Genomic DNA, 17,586 nt, shown 5'->3' with positions numbered 1-17,586 from the left:
CGTAAGCCAGTAAGCTTCTTCGAGGCGGCCTCGCAAGCTCGCTGCCTGAAAGTGAACATGGCGTTAGTTACTTCTGCATGTAGCATACCGGACAACGTCCAAGTCTGTCACTATCGCAACCATACTTACCAACTTTGATGATGCTTCTCTTGCCAAACCACGTCCACGGTCTTGTTTGGATTTCCATAAGTGCTGTAGTGGAGATGCAACCTGGTGATGCTTCCCAAGTGGATGGACGAGGCATATTTGAAGAAGTTTGTCATCCGCTTTGGCGCGTCGAAGACAAAAACTGTGCTTTGGTAGAGCAACTTCGCTGTCTCTGCATAGACTTGCTTGCAAACAAGATTTAGCGCACATAGCGAGTCCGGCCAGTTCGTTCGCAGGCCCTGAACAGCGTTGTATTTGCCAAGTGATCTCGAGAAGCGAATCACGACAGGAGGAGTCGCGCTTATCTCAGGATCAGGCGCAGGAGTCGTGCTCTTTGTAGCGATTACATTTGATGACAACTTGACAGTCTGTGGTTTCCGCTGCGTGAATTTGGATCCTTTGCTGGCGATCTCACAGCGACGCTCCGAGTCGAAGTAGTAGCCGTATATTTGGTTTCTGATCTCACCGGGTAAGGCGAGGAAGCCGCGCATCTTCTTGGGCGGAGACCCTCTCGGCTTGTGAGCGCGGGAGAAGAGACTGGTACCAGTCATGACCGCCGGGCTGACAAGCTTGGAAGCTTGTAAGACAATGTGTTGCTGTGCTAGTGAATTAGCCGGAAATGTTTGTTAGCAAATATCAAGATGCCACCGAGCTGGTGGTGGTCTGTGTCTGTATTGGAACCATGGAACATTGGAGGTGGAGCCTGGGTGCCTGGGCCCTGATATCGTACGTGGACGCTAGTCGCGTTTGGGCTAGTGATCAGAGCAACTGCGGGCAGCCACGACAGTCGCCCCTGCTGCATACCGCCATGTTAACCATCATGTCTTCGCTAATCTCGCGCCAACGTATCCTCCTTCGCCAGCCTCAATTTCTTGCAGCTCGCGCCTTCTCCTCCTCCAGGATAAACGCATCTCGCCTCCGTCAACCCGGCGAACCAACCGGACCGAACGAAGTGAGTAGAGATCACACAAAATATATGCGACGCATACACTGACCTCTTATCTCAACCTCTGCAGCCTCCGACACACATCCGAACACCTCCCTCGAAATCCCCACTCAAAGTCTGGCCCATCCTCGCGATATTGGGACTAGGCACATACCTGTTCAACGCGATAATTGATCAGCGAAAAGGCGAGGGATACCAACCAAAAGGACCTATTCAGGGCCATTCCCCCAGCGGCAAAGGACAAGTGAAGCCTTCACATCCCCACTAGAAAGATGCCTGCCATTGAAAAGACTGCCGCGGGCTCGCGCGAGTCTCCCCGCTGGTCCAGCGACGAAGTGACCGTCCTTTTCGTCCTTGGTGGCCCCGGTGCCGGAAAGGGTACGCAATGTACGAAGCTCGTCAGTGACTATGGCTTCAAGCATCTCTCTGCTGGTGATTTGCTGCGCGAAGAGCAGAACCGCGAGGGCAGCGAGTTCGGCGAGATGATCAAGACGTACATCAAGGAAGGCACTATCGTGCCCATGGAGGTTACCGTTCAGCTGTTGGAGAACGCAATGGAGGCCAGCATGGAGAGCGGAGAGAACCACGGAAAACTGTTCCTGATTGATGGTACGATGACCCATGCAGCTACTTTCCAGTCCACGGTCTAACATGATAGGCTTCCCGCGCAAACTCGACCAGGCCCACGCTTTCGAGCGCTCCGTCTGCCCTTCCAAGTTCACCATCTTCTTCGAGTGCTCCGAAGCTGTCATGGAGAAGCGACTCCTCGTCCGCGGCGAGACATCAGGACGCGCTGACGACAACCTCGAGAGTATCAAGAAGCGCTTCAGGACATTCGTGGAGACAAGCATGCCCGTGGTCAATGAATTCGAGTCCCAGGATAGGGTTGTCAAGATCAACGCAGAGCAGGAGCCTGACCAAGTTTACCGGGACGTTGTGGAGAAGCTCAAGGAGCGTGGCGTGAAGCCCATCAACATCACCTTTGTGCAGACACAGGCTTCATAGTCTATAGGGAGACGCCCAAGAATCAATATATCTGAATTGCATTGTCTATCATGCAGCTCGAGGGCTGCTGTTCATGAACCTGAAAAGCCTCATAATGCATCCGTCCCAAGCCGACCCCTTTTGAAAGAAAGAAACGCGCACCAAGACGACGTAACCACTTAGTCCATATCGTCATCAATGGCCCTCTGCTGCTTCCTCTGTCCGCCCCTTCCGCCGAACCGCGACGCCATATCGGCCTTTTGGTCGGCCTTGTTTGCTTCCTCCTCCTTCTCCTGCGCGAACCTCTGCTTCTCCTGCTGGATGACCTGCAGAACACCCTGCAGACTGTTTCGCCACAAATCTAACCTTGAGGCTACCTCTCTCCACTGGTTGTCGCCGAAGACGCGGTATGTTGAGCGGTGGATCAGGAAGGTCTGGTTGAGCTGGCTGAGCTTGCCCTCGACGAGACCAGCGCGGATCACGTCAATGACCCACATCTCGACGTCTTCGGATGGTACTTGTAGTGCCTTTGCGATCCTCTCGTAAGGTAGCGACCTAGCTTGGCCCGCTGAAGCAGCCATGGACGCAAGAGTGAGGAGGCGCATCTTGCGGTTCAAGGCACCGGCGTCAAGGCCGGACTCCTCAACCCAGCCATCGTGCTCGTCCTTGAAGTCGTTGTAGTCATCCAGGAGATCGGAGTTGAAGATTTCAAGGAGCTGGAAGTATATGGGGTCGGAGTTACGGAGGGCCTGGATCGAGTCGAGATCGGTGAGATCTTGGAAATCGAAGTGGGTCGGGTGTGTGAGGGCCGACTTGAGGGCGCGAAGAGAGAGCTCGCGAGCCTCTGGGGACGAAGCCTGCTCTGAAGGGAATGTCCTGAGTGCGCGTAGCAGATATGTGTATGCCTGCTCCTCCTCGCTTGCGTCCGATGCGACGTCGCTCACAGCAAGGTAGAGCTTGCGCGAATCCTCCTCCCCGGTCTTCCATGCGGCTATCCAGCTGTCGAGCTGCTTGAGTTGTGGTCGCAGTGTCTCGAAGTTTGATGTGGCGCGAATGACACGGAGAATGGCAAGGAGCACGTGGTAGCGCGTCTCGCTGTCCGGCTGGGTGGTGTTGAAGATGGTGCTGAGGATGGAGAGCGCAAGACCACCACCGTTCAGAGGCGACGAGGAGATGGGCGTGCTCAGGTTCTGGCACATCTTGGGGATGAAGATGGAGACATTTGGCGACTGGTTTACGAGGTGGATGAGCAGGTTGTAGGCCGCAATAAACTCTGCGCACTCATTGTTAGCCCGGTGTTTTCTCCATCAGAAGGACCCCTCGAGTCATTGCTGGAGCCGTACCCTTCTCGGGCGCCTGGTTCAGCGCCTGGCTGCCGACGACGAGCTTCTTGAGCACATCGTCCTTCTTGTTCTCCTTGAGCAGGTCCGCGCTCTCGCCCTGGAGGTTGGCGCTCTCATCGCCCTGGGATTTTTTGAGGCTGTCGATGTATTGTGCGAACTCGTCGGTAAGCTCCTCGAAGGTGCCCTCGATGAGCAGCGTGGTCTTGGCGCCCGGCATAGTGAGAATAGCAGAGACTGGTATCGGGGCAGTGTGTAGGCGGCGGGCGCAGGGGCGGGGCTGGTGGATTGTCGACAATGGGAGCGGCGTTGGTGGGATGCCAAGATTGGAGTTGGATTTTTGGGAAGTCGCTATCGATAGCCGCACAGACAAACAACACCAACAGCCAGAACCACCTGGGCACTTGCTGCCTTGGACCATGTCACCTTACTTGAGTTTACTATGTACAATTTCAAATCCTTGGAAGCCTCACAAAGTTCAGTTCGATACCAGTCAGCGTCCTCAAGGAAGCAGTGCCTTGTCCTGAACCGTGTCATTATCAAAGCCCGGCCGCTCGAAGGAAAGCACTCACCATCATACAACGCAATCTCATACACACCACCTTCAGCTTCCGGGTGCACAGCTACGAAAGACCTTTCCGTCAGCGCACTTCCATCTCTAACATCAAGGACCTTGTTATCCAAGATGAAGACCCCCCACTCTGCCAATTCTCCCTCAAGCACGTCGGTCGAACCCGGACGCAGTACATCGCTCATGTATAGGAGTTCGCTAGACTGATTCCGACTATGCAACACCACCTGCCGATCCCCATCCTCGGCCACATGAAGCTCCCACGTGTTCGTTGCATTGTACTTCACGAGATAGAACTTGCTAGCGGCATCCTGGCTGTCGCTGAGCACGTAGGTGCGTATGTCCAAAGAACTGACTGGCAGAGACACCCATTGGCTGTCCAGGGACGGATCGTCGCTGTGTGCGATAGTCAGCGACCCAATATAGAAGATTTCAAAGGACTAGACGTACGATGAGGACCGCAGCTGATATAATTGGGTACCCGGACCTGGGACATCAAGTTGGGTTCTTCTATCATGTGACCACGCCAAAGCCATGTCAAACAAGCCTATAGCAAGAGCGAGGAAGGACTTCATCCCAAGATTCAGCACTGGAAAATTGGTTGCGACGGATAGAAAGACACTCAAGTCAAGTGCCGACAACACGTATGTATAGTTTGCGGGGGCGACAGGGATCGGAATGAAGGCCCCTTCAGCCTGCAACATATCAGATTCGCTTAGATTCAAGCCTCATCTATAAACATCCTGCCTTTCTAAATTTCTCTTGGCCTGTACTCAACATGTTGCAGAGCACCCGCATGTCGATAGCATGGCTGTAGTGGAGGCGCCAGACCACATCATGTCACAGTGGGGCCTTTATGATGTTGTTCGTCGACTGCTCTCAGAAAACTACCATCTGAGACCCTGACATCTATCACTCCTACTAAAAACGTGTCAAAATGAAGTTCACGACAATTGTATCTTCGCTGGTCCTCGCTGCGTCGGCCACCGCGCAGACCACGCCCTCGGGTTTCACTCCTGCCACCAATGCAACACTGGATGTCTACTACGGGACACAGTACATCAGTCCCGGTCTCATCGTTAAGAAGTCAAGTATGAGCCCGATATGTGAAGAAGGATGTGCCATACTCATGTAGAACAGCCACGGCAAAGGCTCCTGTCATTGGTCTCACCAACACAACACTTAGCGGAAAGTACCTGCTTGCAATGATCGGTATTTCCCCTTCTCATTATCAAAAACGCATCACACTGACACTGCTCAGACATCGATGTCACCCAAAACGGCCGTGCATCAACCGTCCTGCATGCCCTCCTGCAAGATTACACGCCCTCCGGCACCAAGCAGAACGGCACATCGGTCCTCACTACGACAGCCACAACACCTTCGTCGTACTTTGGTCCTGCGCCACCCGCTGGCGCGCCTCCAACTCATCGTTACGTATTCTTGCTGCATGAGCAGCCGGCAAACTTCGCGGTTCCGGCTGCGCATCAACAGGCTGTCAGCAGCAGGTTCGGCATTGACTGGCCAAAGTTCATTGTGGATGCTGGGCTCAAAGCCCCGATTGCTGGAAACTACTTGCAGGTGAAGAGTGGAGATAACACGAAGAGGTGGGAAGCGTAGGAAGAAGCTTGTCCTTCTATCTCGAAGCGCAACATATCCCATACAAAATGCACCTCCGCGTTCAATAGTCTGCAAATGCAACTCCAAATCCCCAGCCCCCTAAATGCAACGCCGATCCCTTCCTCCTCACTACCTGAAGTCCACACCCAAATCATACCGTGCAGTTCAGGTTGTTCCCCAAAGTAGTCCTGAACACATCCAAAAGACACTGATGCGCGCGATCCCCATCTTCACTCAGTATCTCGCTGCTGTCGATAACGTATGCGCCTGCCGGAACGACGATGCCGTTGTAGTACACGACGGTATCTACCGTACGAGCTTTGCATGCTATGAATGCCAACAGTCAGCAGCTGATCTCCAAACGATGGGATATGGTAGGATACACACCTTCCTTCTCGTTTGACCACATCCACCCAATGCTATACATGGTCTGATCGTAATGCAGAATGCTCTTCGTGGTATCGTATACGACCCGCCGTCTTCTCATGTTGTTTTCTGTCCAGGCCTCATCGGTGACGGCGTAGGCGAAACATTTGTCTGATGAGCGGCCGATTTTGTCGATGGCTGTTACGCTGGTGATGGCGGTTGCGAGGATGGCGATGAGGCTTGCTTTGCGCATCGTGACGACTTTGCTTGTGCGTTTAGACGGAGGTGGCTGGAGGGGTAGGAAGGAGAAGTATTTTGCATGTCTTGTTGATATGTTGGCCTGGTAAGGGGTCCGGTTGGTAGGGCTACGGGCTGGGGGATCCGGTGTTGGAACCGTGGTACTTGGTTAGGGGACTTGACACCAACACCGAATGTTATCTCATCACTTCACCGCATGCATGCTATGTGTGTGCTTGGTACTTGTGCAAGATGAAGTACAGCAATGTATTCGTCGCGTCGCGAGAAGCAACATACCAAGCGCAACTAAAATATCCACATGAAAAGAACCCACTCGCCAGCCTCATGTCATCCATACATGAAAACCTCTGATTAGTGACCAAAGGCTTGTGAATTGCCTGCATTGATCTTGGCAAACTCCCTGTTCTCTTTCTGCCACTTCCTCGCATATCTGACGCCAAATCCGTGTTCGAACACTTCGCGGATGGCCTCAAGTGGCATCCCCTTGACTTCAGGGAAGCAGAAGATGACGAATAGCCAGCCGACGAAGCAGATGCCTGCGTAGAAGCCGAAGGCCCCTGATGGGGTGATGCCTTTCATCATGGAAAGGAAGGTCGAGGCGATGATGATGTTGGTACTCCAGCATGTGACCGTATTCAACATCGTTCCAACAGCTCTGACCTCCATAGGAATCAGCTCGGTCCCGATCCATGCCACGGTAGCCACACCACTAGCTGATTGAAGTTAGCACTGGCCTAGTGATAGCGGAAGAGAAGACAAAAAAGACTTCAGCATAGTGAGGTTACTTACAGTAGAAGCCAACGAAGATGATGATCGTGGCAATAAGGACATAACCTGGCCAGCCAATCTCTTCGCTCTGAACAGCCAATGTGCGGAGATCAATCGGGATGTAAGAGAAGCTGACAGCGGCGATAACCAGGCAGACGCTCATCCCCAGAATTGTTATCAGGAGAATGCGACGGCGGCCGAACTTGTCGACAATGACAAGGTTGACGAGCGAGAAGATGAAGTTCGTGGCGGAAACGGTAATGGCGACAGCGGTTGCGTTGTTGAAGCCTACAATCTTGAAGAGCGTCGCTGAGTAGTACATGAGTGTGTTGAAGCCCGACAGTTGTGAAATGGCCATGATCGTGCATGCTGTAAACACAGCACGGAAAGTGGATGCCGTGGTGAAGATACGGGCCAGAGTCTTGAACACCGAATCATCCACCATAGTCTGTGTGGCTTCGTTGATGCTCATCTCAATGCTCATGATTTTCGCGCGTCGCTGCTCTTCGGTCGATGTTGGGTAGATGCGCGTAAGGACAATACTGGCTTGATCTACGTTCCCGTGTGCGACTAGTTGGCGGGGAGACTCGGGGCAGAGAGTCAGGAGACCGGCAAGGAGGATGGCGGGTGCCGCACCGATGCCAACTGTTGCTCTCCAGGCTTGCGAGTTGGCGCCTCCGACTTGTGCGAAGCCGGCACCAATGGATGACGCAAGAAACTGGCCGAAGGTGACGCTCATGTTGTTAAAGGCAATCATCCGGCCTCGATATTTGGCTGGCGCCAGTTCTGAGATGTACAGAGGAACAATCATAGCCGCTGAGCCGACACCCAGGCCTACGACGAAGCGGCCTACAGCGAACTGTGGGAGGTGATACGCAGCCGTCTGGAGTATGGTGCCGATAACGAAGACGCCGCACGCCAAGAAGATTGGCAGCTTGCGACCATATTTGTCGGCAATCATACCAGCTATGACAGCTCCCACGAGGGCACCTCCAGAGGTAAGTGATGTGACGAGCTCCTGCTCGGAGGACGTGAGTTCGTGGCCGAGAGATGAGCCAATAGTAACGAGCACCGAAGAGATGTAGCCAGTATCGTAACCTCGACAAAGTCAGCAAGGTCGGATCTCAGAATTCAACTTAGGAATAGAGTTACGCACCGAAAAGGAGGCCACCGAGAGAAACAGTCATGGATATTAGCCAAGCAGCCTTCGAAGCGGCTGTAGCTTCGATGCCAGAGAGATTTGCGATTTGATCCGCATGTTCGCGCGCAGTCGTGATATCTTCAATCTTGTCGATGCTGGAAGACCGTTCGTTGAAGATATCAACCTTCTTCATGTCTTGAGCCATATTGACCTGTATTAGGCAGTGGTGAGGAGTTCGGACGATATTACAGAGGTGGTGATCAGAGTCAACAATGCAATGATGACAGGCGAGGCTCGAGAGCTTGCGATACTCCAAGCCATACTTCAGGAGATATCGCGTGCTACTTATGCTACTCGTGTAGCCTCAAATTCGCTCTCCGACAATGGCCGGCACGACGCGCAACCAAGCTCGATGCGAAGAGCTCTCGCAGGCTGACCTGGATTGCCACGTTGGGATCCGTCGCACCATACTGGCAACGCTTTCCCCAGGTTTCTGCTCGCAAGTCTCCGCAAACCTATCGGGTATGCGTCATTCTTCGCTTCGCAATGTTGGGGTGCATGGGAAAATGCGGGGGAGGGCCCTAGAGAACAGGGTAGACCGACGTGTTGGGACCGCTTGACAGCTCAATCGGATGCTGCACATTGGTTGACACGGCATGGCGGATCGAGAACGCTGGTCGCGCGTGCGGCTTAGGATAGTCGAGGATAGGAAGTTTGCGGCATAGACTTCTACGTTGGGCGCCAAGGCTCGGGGTCAAGAGGCCGTATCCTGCGGGCTTGCCGTTTTCAACATTCCGAGGTTGAGATCGGATGGATATCGCCAGACCCATCCTATGGAAATACCACAAAGCCGATAGAAGGTTACCGAAGTCCAGGCGGCCTTTGACAGACTGGTTGGATTCGTACATCATGCGACGTGACGTGACGAAAAAAGTCGGGGTAGCGGAAGCAACAGCCTTTTTCTATTGGAGCTAGAGCTTCTCCACGTCCGTAACTCAGCGTGCCACAGGGCGTTTGAGTGTCTTTCCTGCTCAAGCAATCGCTGATTGATAATGCTACTCGAAAACCATCAGATCGGCATGATCATTCATCAATGACAGTGTTGGTATGAGCAAGCGCTTCTTGGTATTACATTAACATTAGATATTGCTATAAGGTTCTCGCTGTAACGAGGAGATCTATCATACCGAAATGACCCGCAGGTCCAAAAATTGAGGATCTGAGAAGCTAATTGGCTGTCTTTAACCAATGATCTGCCATATCTCGTCTTGTCCTCAAAGAAATCTATAAAACTCATAAACTCCCCCAGGAAGTGGAATCGTGACTCGTCTACTCTTTCTTGGCGTGCTTGATGGGGTTGCCCTGCTCATCCACTAAGCCCTTCGCACGCATAACCTTGAGCGCATCGTGAATAGGGTCCAACTCTGGCTGTGGTGCCCTGTGAGAGCCGAAGTAGGTGTCGGCCCATGTGAAGTACTGTCCGTAGTTGACTGTGAAGTACATGTGATGCAAAGTGTGATGGGCGGGGCTGTTGAGCCACTTCTCTGTCCAATGGCCGGTAATCATATCGCCATCGTGAATGAAGATTGTCCAGATCTGGACAGCAACAAAGAGAACCATGTACAGATGTCTCTGCATTGGACAGATGAAAACAAAGATGCTTTTGAGATTTAGCAATGGGGTTTTGGGGAAATGGTCTAGGGAATACTCACTGGTATGGCAATGACTGAACGAACCCATCAAGCGGGTGGAACGCTAGCGCAGCCCATGGTGTAGGAACTGTTGAAATTAGCATTGCTATTTAGAGCGACAAAAATGCAAGACATCTGAAAGATACTGGGGACACTTACCAATCCATTTGTGGTGTGGCTTGTGGATGTACTTGTACACGCTGGGGTGATGTTCTAGGCGATGAATCCAGTAGATGGCAAAATCATTGAAAGCCATGTACAGAGCGGCTGAAGCCACCAGCCAGGGCCAGCCATATTCGCTTGTGTTGGTATAGATCAAGCTGTGGCCGCGCACTTCAGCGAGGAAAATAGGCAGAGTACAAAGGTTGATGAAGGGGATGGCGAAGAGCGATGATTTGATCTCTTGGGAGACTTGGTTCTTCAAGAAGCGTGGGTGGTACTCGAGCCGGCGATCAAAGACAGTGTAGTAGGACAGAGAGCTGAAAAAGAGGTAGAGAGAAGTTGCGCCGAGCTGAGTAATGACGAGAATCGATAGAATTTGACGGTAAATGTTGTCGCGTGGCCATTGGGACGCAGGCGCTGTGCTAGCGGCCGAAAAGTCTGAAAACGAAGAATTGGCTACGCTGAAGCCGGGCGAGGGGAGAGCCCATGCGTAGGCTTTGTCCAGGACAAGAGGATCCAGGAGTTCCAGAGCGACATCCATTGTTGACTGCTATGCAAAGAGAGGTATGAAAATTTGAGGTGTGAGCAAAAGGTGGCGGGATAACTGGCGCACAAGCTGCCGTTGGGGCGCGGATGGGCTTTGGCCGTGTTGCTTGGCTTGGCAGGGGTAAATTGGTAAAAGTGGGGTCGCCCTCCCTTCGTACGAACGCGCTATGGTAAACACCTCTCAACCGAAATCACCCCCAAACATCCGCCTTCCATTTGCCCCTCTTCTTCAGCCCGTCAGCCCACGCTTTGACGTCGGCCTCGGTCTTACCCTGCGCACCCTGGACCGCTTCTTCCAGCCTCATATCCACCTCCCGGGCCATGCTTGCCTTGCCGCAGATGTACATGTTGGCCCCGCCTTCCAGCATGTCCAGCACCTTGCCAGCGTGCTCGGCCACCCGGTCCTGCACATACACCCTGCGCTGCCCTTGCATTCGCGAGAATGCCGTAACGATCTCTAGCTTCTCTCCGAGCTGTTCCTGCATCTTTGCCAGCTCGTCATGGTAGATGTAATCCTCCTGGTTCCGGCATCCGAAGAACAACAACATCTTGCCAATCGGCCTACCAATCGCATGCAATTTGGCGCGCTCCTGAAGAAACGCACGGAAAGGAGCAAAGCCGGTGCCAGCGCTCACCATGATCAATTGAGTCGAAGATGTGACGGGCAGCTTGAACTTCGACTTCCTCACGTGCGCGAGAATTGTTTGGCCCTGGACATCTCCACTTCCGACTGAGTGGTGATAGGTGGGAATTGGCGTATTTCCGGCCGGGTGAAGATTGGATGCCGATAAGAGGTAATTGGACGTCAGGCCAGGAATTGTGGTCCTCGACTGGCCTTCAGTCGTGATCGTCTTATTGACTACCAGTGCGGTGATCGCGATGCGCCGGGGAGACGTTACGGAACTCGAAGAGATGGAGTAGTATCTCGGCTGAAGTGGCAGCAAGTTATCGATAACGAAGGCGAGCGGTATCGAGGTCCACGCAGCACCAGGGCTGGCAAGCTCGAGCAGCCGAGCGAACGTGACGTGTGCAGAAGACGTGAACCGCTCGTAACGCCCACGGTCCTGCGCAATGTCGAGGAGCTTCGATCTGGCTTGAGGGGTGGGCGCAAACTGAGCAACTTCGAGCACAGCCTTCCGAGCCACAGGCGCGCAAACCTCCAGATGATTGCGGAAAGCTGTCTCGAGCGTGCACGGCGACGGTATCTTTGGCTTGTCGGAATCGCTCTTCGGTGCTACGGTGAGGCAGTGGTGTCTACGGCCTTGCAAGCCGAGTATGTCGAGCAGTCGGTTGACTTCCTCCTCAGGGTTGACAGGCCAGATGCCGATATGATCCCCAGTCTTGTACACGATGTCCGTATTGCCCAGATCCACTTCCAAGTGCACACAGTTACGATCTCCCGACACGAACAACTCGCGAGAGTGTTTGATGGTCAAATGAACTATGGCTGAGTTCAAGGCAGATCGTTGGTGGTGCACCGATGTGACGGAATTTGCTTCGGGACCAGGGCTCACGGCGGCGAGATCAACCCTCATCGTCGGCTCGTAAGTGACAGCCTTCTCTTCGAACCCCATCTGAGTAAGCAGAGTGAAGACATCATCTTTCCATGCTTGATAGTCCTCCTCTGTGCCACCATTGGCATCGTCGGCTCTCTGTCGTGGCATCAGCGCAGTAGCGCCTGCAGCATCTAAGACATCGGCGACGACATCGAGGACCCTGTTGTAGTACTTGTAGTTGCTATTACCGAGACCGAACGCCAGGTATCGCAAGCTCTCAAGCCGAATGTTGTCGTCGCCTACCCGCTTGATCCAATCCCAAAGGCCGGTAGTGTTATCGCTCGGATCGCCTTCGCCATATGTGCTCAGGATGAAGATGGCGAAGTACTTGTTCTGGATCCTCGCAACACTCTCGGCATCGTAATCGGATAAGTCCGCGACCAAGGCATTTACTCCAAAGCGCGCGCCGCACTCTCGACCCAAGTTTTCGGCGAGGCGCTCCGATGTACCAGACTGTGAGCCCCAAAAGATGACGCAATGATAGCCGCCCTCATCGAGGCGTTGGCAGACGTCGCGCGTAGAAGTGATCTTCCCGTCTGAAAAGCCTTCTGCGATCTGTGGTCTCTCAAAATACACCTACAATAACAGCATGGTCAGTAATGCTGCGACATCAAGGATGCAAAGTTGCGTGGAAGTAGTCTCCTTACATGGTAGTTCGGGTCCGGCTTGTCCCAAATGCGACCACGAGTGATATACCCGAGCGATGTAAGAAGAAATAGAAATGCAGCTAGTCCGTCCGCTGCAGTCGAGGGCTTTAAACTGCTGAACACTGGTGTTGTGCTGAGTGCTTGTAGAAGAGGATTGAGATGTGACCTCAACTCTGACATGTCAAATGGTAGACTAAGTGAATTCATGATAACAGAAGGAAGCAAAGTAGCCTACAAAGGTTTGACAGGCTGAAGCGGCAATATAGCCAGGGAGAAGCAAATGGTATCCTTCAATCAGTCAAGAGCGCGTGGGCCATTGATGACAGCCGTACAGGTACTGGCACCAACCCATAGTTCTCGGGCATGACTGCCAGACCTGATTTGTCGATAACGACCAGACATTTCTGAGTGCAACGCTTTCGGTAGTCCGTTGTGATGCGTGAACGCTCGTGGCAGTGCTGATCATGACGCGAGTAAACTATGGCATCCCCGCGTTACCCCACACTTTAGCTGTCAGTTGGTGTCCACACGTAGTTCCCGATTCAACTTTTCAAGCCCGCACATACCGGTCGTAGCAATGCATTCCGCAATAGGACGTCATTCTCCGAAGCATACCCGTCTTGGTAAACTTGGGATGCGGTTGTCCACTTTTGCGGCTGCGTCAACGGGCAGTGAGATACCGCGACGAGCACTTAAGTAAACTCTCAATCGCACAATCTATACTATCACCATGCAAAGCTGCTAATGAGATTGTTTTCAACGTTGCTATTGTGTTGATTACGATCCAAGATGTCTACAGCGGTCATTTCCATTCCGTATGCTGCTGCGCTAGGCGCGTGCGCTCTTTTCTACTTTGTTATCTATCCTGTAGTCGTTTACTTCCGCGATGTGAATGGTATGTCAGCCATCAAGTACAATAATAATATCGACTGACATCTCAGGTCTTCGGCGTTACCCAAACATGCACCCGCTCTCGGGCATATCTTCGATCCCGTTCATGGTGCTTGCGCACGGCGGAGCGCGGTCCACCTACCTTGAGAAACTACATCGAAAGCATCCAGTAATCCGTGTGGGCCCCAACTTCCTCTCGTACGGCGACCTTCGAGCCGTGAAAGACATCTACGGCCATAACACTCCCTGTACCAAGGACGGATCGTACGTTGTCACTGCAGGCTCGCATTACCATCTTGCCGATGCCATCGACAAGCATGATCATGCGCGGAAGAGGAAGTTGATGAGCTCTGCGTATGCAATCAAGAATCTGGAGGGCTGGGAGCACAAGGTGGCCGACAAGACGCAGAAGCTACTAAAGCACTTTGACGAGTGTTGCACCTCACCATTGCCTCCTGGACAGCTACCGAAGCCTGAGGATGTGAATCTCGACTATCGGAAGTGGACAAACTTCTTCACACTAGACGCTATCGCCGATATTGGACTTTCCGACAAGCTTGGATTCCTCGATCGGGGCCACGACAGGGTTACTGGACGGAGGACAGACGGCTCAACATATGAATGTGATTTCAGACCAGCACTTTACAACACAGCTCGGAAACAGTCATTGTTGATCTGGCCATACGATTGGTATCCGCTCATCAACAAACTCTCGAACGTCATCCCCTTCTACAAGCGCATGAGCGACTATGCAAACGAATGGGAGGGCGTACCAGTTCAACTCGCTCACAAGCGCCTGGAGCGGTACAGGGCAGGGGAGAAGCTCGACGACTTCTTCCAAACGCTGATGGAAGACAAGAACGGCCATCCAAACAATCTGGAATGGGGCGAGATCATCGCGGAAGTGAGCATCATGATGAACGCCGGATCAGCTACGACAGCGATTGCGATGGCCAATGTCATGTACCAATTGATCAAGCACCCAGATATCAAGATGAAGTTAGTGCAAGAGATCGATTCGGCACTGGAAGACGATGAGGAGGAAGGCGATGGAGTCGTCGCTTATGACAGGGTAAAACACCTTCCATATCTCCGTGCATGCCTCGACGAATCGCTCCGGCTCTTCCCACCAACACCCCATGGACTCCCGCGACAGACGCCAGCCGAGGGCGTCAACATCCTGGGTGACTACATTCCGGGCGGAGTCTCCGTCGCCATGTCTGCATATGTTGCGCATCGGCAGGAATCTGTGTTCCCGCAGGCCGACAAGTTTATACCGGAGCGCTGGTTGGGTGAAGAAGGCAAGGCCTTGCAGCCCTACTTCCTGGCCTTCTCGGCGGGTGCAAGAGGATGCATCGGACGCAACATCTCGTACCTAGAGCAGACTGTGGTTTTGGCGAGTGTGTTGAGGCGGTATGATTTTGCGCTGAGTAGTCCGAATTGGGAGCTTCAGCGGCTGGAGACGATGAACTGGATCCTAGGGGAGATGCCTGTGAAAATTTGGCGACGGAAGCGGACATCGGCCAGGTAAGAGTAGAGGTGTTTGGAGCTTCATAGATCTGCGGAAATCGTCAAATGCAACAGGTTATCGCAAACAGTCCGCATCGCAACGGAGAAGCCCATATTACTGAGTGTATTTAGTGCCCAGGTGTCACAGTGACGATGCGCAAATCTCGATCAGGCGTGCGCCGCGACCGTTCCTTTGCTCCACCCGCGCATAAACACCGAGATAGCGCCTGAGCTGATTGGCCCCCACACACATACTATTACTCCGCTGTGCAGCATACATAAACGGTTCTACATACCCTAGTCATCGCAATCAGATTCATCTCCATCTCGAATCGAGAGCGAATCGAGAAACCATCATCGCTTATGTCGCAGCCGCCAGTACCAACTCAGCCACCTTTGGTGCCTTCGGCGCCCGTGTCTGAATCCTCGCCAGCCCAGCCTCGCCCTGCGCGGTCAAAAAACGGCTGCAATGCGTGCAGGTACGCGGAAATTCTTCGTTACTCTCCACCAACGCTCATCGACATAGGAGGCGGAAAGTGCGATGTAATGAGCAGAGGCCCAGATGTGGACACTGCGAAAGACTGAATCTCGATTGCACTTGGAACCGCACGCCGGCTCGTAGCACTACCAATCCATCCCATTCCTTCAACACTGGCCAGCACCAGCCCTTCTTTTCTGGTCCACTACCCTTGGAAGGGTACGGGTTTGGTTTTGACCTATCTGGGCCATTGAGCTTGGGCACCTGGGACGAAGCTATGCTGTTGAGTCCCAGCTCATGGCCAACTGACACCGGGTCTTTCGCGAGCGTAGCAACACACTCGGACCCGGTTTCGCAGTCCATCCACCAGTCCCGGCCGACTCATAGATCTTCAAGTCAGACCCTGGGAGTAACGTCTTCTGCAAGCAATGAAGTGCATGAGCTGCCAGAGCGTAGACTTCACCAGCCTGATCCAGCTTCGACCTCGCCGTTCTCTACCGAGGGCGCGTCGAATGGACCGAACGAAGATTACCTCTTGCACACATTCCTCCAGATGCTCATGCCACCCATCCTGACACCGGTGGAAATTGGTCCCAAATGGGCATCTACCCGGGCATTCTTTGCCACTCTGGCTGCAGAGTCACCCATCGTCAAGAGTGCCATCATGGCTTTCGCCGCGATGCAGATGCAGCGCAGTGGGCTGGGCAACGACATGGCCAAGGCAGACTGGAGGCCTTTGTATGATACCGCATCCAGACAGGTAGCGAATTGCCTAGCAAAGACGCGAGTAGTCGAGGACAGTGACCTCAGACACATGCTCGCTGCCCTTTTCCTGCTTACCTATACCGATCTTCTTACGGAAATGCTGCCACGAGCCCACACGAACCTACGCGAGGCCTATACACTTATAAAGAGTGTCAGCAAGACCACCTTCTCGGCACCGGAACGTCGAATCATCTCATGGATGCGCCTACTTGACGCGCGCGCTGTGTCAACAGCAGGTGGAGAAGGTCTCTTCTTGGCTGACACAGACGAGACCATCTTTGATGCGTCGCCTGCGGCCAATGCTGGGTCAGATCCGGACACGTCGGACACCGAAATCGAAGAAATTCTGTTTGATGTGTTATATCATCCCGGTATCATGTTCTATCAGAAGGTGCAGTCCTTCGCCGGTCGCATCACACGCATTGACCCGTGGCGTCGTACACGCGGCACGGTTCAGGATGAGACTGAAGTGATGGCCATCGCAGCACAGATCTCCAAGGATCTACATGCACTTTACGGCCAGCGACCAGCATTGATGGATCATGCGGTTGCTGGAAACCTCACCGAAAAACACATAGCCAAAAACTTAGCAGGCGCACTCACACGGAGTTTCCGGACCTATCTCGCAAACTACTACGCATCGTTCATACACTTACATCGCGTTGCATACGTGCAGTACCCAAAAACCAAGGATGTTATAAATGCCATAATGAACATAAAGCGTCTGACACATCTGATGGCGCAGGCAGACGAGTCGCTGCCGGTCAATGTCTTGTGGCCACTGATGATGTGGGGGTGCGAAGAAGACGACTTGGAGGAACGAAGATGGATCATTGAAGCCATTCGCAGTCTCGAGAGCATCGCTACCAACGCAAAAGCTACCGCAGACCTGTTGGAAGAAGTGCAACGACGGCAGGATGAAGGTAAGCGAAGAGTCGACGTGCGTTTGGTCAGCCAGGAGTATTTCGCATCATCAAACCATTTCGCAATCGTGTAATGTTCAGTCAAGCTCCAACACGCACGTTGAAGCTCACCAGAAACATGCGGCCGAGTGTCAGTCGCAATTCTGTTAGTTTTGTGCAGGTATCCAGGGACGATCTCGGCGCGAGAGAATACGGGAAGCCTTGCCATTTACAGGTCAATGCGCGTATACCTGTCATTTCCGGCTAAGACCAGTACCAATCAAACTGCGCATTACGT

At 53.1% G+C, this 17,586-nt stretch overlaps 9 protein-coding genes across 9 annotated transcripts; 4 read left to right on the top strand and 5 right to left on the bottom strand.

Moving 5' to 3' along the window:
- Window positions 1-125: 125 nt before the first annotated feature.
- Window positions 126-957, bottom strand: J4E90_002565 (uncharacterized protein; the record flags this gene model as incomplete). Its single annotated transcript, XM_051432144.1, has 2 exons — window positions 126-743; window positions 952-957. The coding sequence occupies 2 exons, from the start codon at window positions 955-957 to the stop codon at window positions 126-128; spliced, it is 624 nt and encodes a 207-aa protein (XP_051293566.1).
- Window positions 958-1,365: 408 nt separating this feature from the next.
- J4E90_002564 (uncharacterized protein) lies at window positions 1,366-2,098 on the top strand (the record flags this gene model as incomplete). The annotated part of the gene is made up of 2 exons (XM_051432143.1): window positions 1,366-1,702; window positions 1,752-2,098. The coding sequence occupies 2 exons, from the start codon at window positions 1,366-1,368 to the stop codon at window positions 2,096-2,098; spliced, it is 684 nt and encodes a 227-aa protein (XP_051293565.1).
- A 158-nt stretch (window positions 2,099-2,256) lies between these two features.
- J4E90_002563 (uncharacterized protein) lies at window positions 2,257-3,637 on the bottom strand (the record flags this gene model as incomplete). Its single annotated transcript, XM_051432142.1, has 2 exons — window positions 2,257-3,350; window positions 3,421-3,637. The coding sequence occupies 2 exons, from the start codon at window positions 3,635-3,637 to the stop codon at window positions 2,257-2,259; spliced, it is 1,311 nt and encodes a 436-aa protein (XP_051293564.1).
- Window positions 3,638-4,925: 1,288 nt separating this feature from the next.
- On the top strand, window positions 4,926-5,608 carry J4E90_002562 (uncharacterized protein; the record flags this gene model as incomplete). Its single annotated transcript, XM_051432141.1, has 3 exons — window positions 4,926-5,079; window positions 5,129-5,200; window positions 5,250-5,608. 3 exons carry the CDS (start codon window positions 4,926-4,928, stop codon window positions 5,606-5,608), a joined length of 585 nt encoding a protein of 194 aa, XP_051293563.1.
- Window positions 5,609-6,583: 975 nt separating this feature from the next.
- Window positions 6,584-8,346, bottom strand: J4E90_002561 (uncharacterized protein; the record flags this gene model as incomplete). The annotated part of the gene is made up of 3 exons (XM_051432140.1): window positions 6,584-6,945; window positions 7,022-8,098; window positions 8,157-8,346. The coding sequence occupies 3 exons, from the start codon at window positions 8,344-8,346 to the stop codon at window positions 6,584-6,586; spliced, it is 1,629 nt and encodes a 542-aa protein (XP_051293562.1).
- Window positions 8,347-9,470: 1,124 nt separating this feature from the next.
- J4E90_002560 (uncharacterized protein) lies at window positions 9,471-10,535 on the bottom strand (the record flags this gene model as incomplete). Its single annotated transcript, XM_051432139.1, has 3 exons — window positions 9,471-9,801; window positions 9,854-9,920; window positions 9,992-10,535. 3 exons carry the CDS (start codon window positions 10,533-10,535, stop codon window positions 9,471-9,473), a joined length of 942 nt encoding a protein of 313 aa, XP_051293561.1.
- A 196-nt stretch (window positions 10,536-10,731) lies between these two features.
- J4E90_002559 (uncharacterized protein) lies at window positions 10,732-12,950 on the bottom strand (the record flags this gene model as incomplete). The annotated part of the gene is made up of 2 exons (XM_051432138.1): window positions 10,732-12,672; window positions 12,744-12,950. 2 exons carry the CDS (start codon window positions 12,948-12,950, stop codon window positions 10,732-10,734), a joined length of 2,148 nt encoding a protein of 715 aa, XP_051293560.1.
- A 754-nt stretch (window positions 12,951-13,704) lies between these two features.
- J4E90_002558 (uncharacterized protein) lies at window positions 13,705-15,165 on the top strand (the record flags this gene model as incomplete). Its single annotated transcript, XM_051432137.1, has 1 exon — window positions 13,705-15,165. The coding sequence occupies one exon, from the start codon at window positions 13,705-13,707 to the stop codon at window positions 15,163-15,165; it is 1,461 nt and encodes a 486-aa protein (XP_051293559.1).
- Window positions 15,166-16,049: 884 nt separating this feature from the next.
- Window positions 16,050-17,383, top strand: J4E90_002557 (uncharacterized protein; the record flags this gene model as incomplete). The annotated part of the gene is made up of 2 exons (XM_051432136.1): window positions 16,050-16,054; window positions 16,078-17,383. 2 exons carry the CDS (start codon window positions 16,050-16,052, stop codon window positions 17,381-17,383), a joined length of 1,311 nt encoding a protein of 436 aa, XP_051293558.1.
- Between the last annotated feature and the right edge of the window lie 203 nt (window positions 17,384-17,586).

The sequence above is a fragment of the Alternaria incomplexa genome (genome assembly GCF_024043165.1).
Source record: "Alternaria incomplexa strain BMP 0042 chromosome Unknown scaffold_3, whole genome shotgun sequence".
Taxonomy (NCBI): Eukaryota; Fungi; Ascomycota; class Dothideomycetes; order Pleosporales; family Pleosporaceae; genus Alternaria; species Alternaria incomplexa.
The sequence above is the reverse complement of the archived record's forward strand: the minus strand, read 5'-3'. Positions and strand labels throughout refer to the sequence as shown.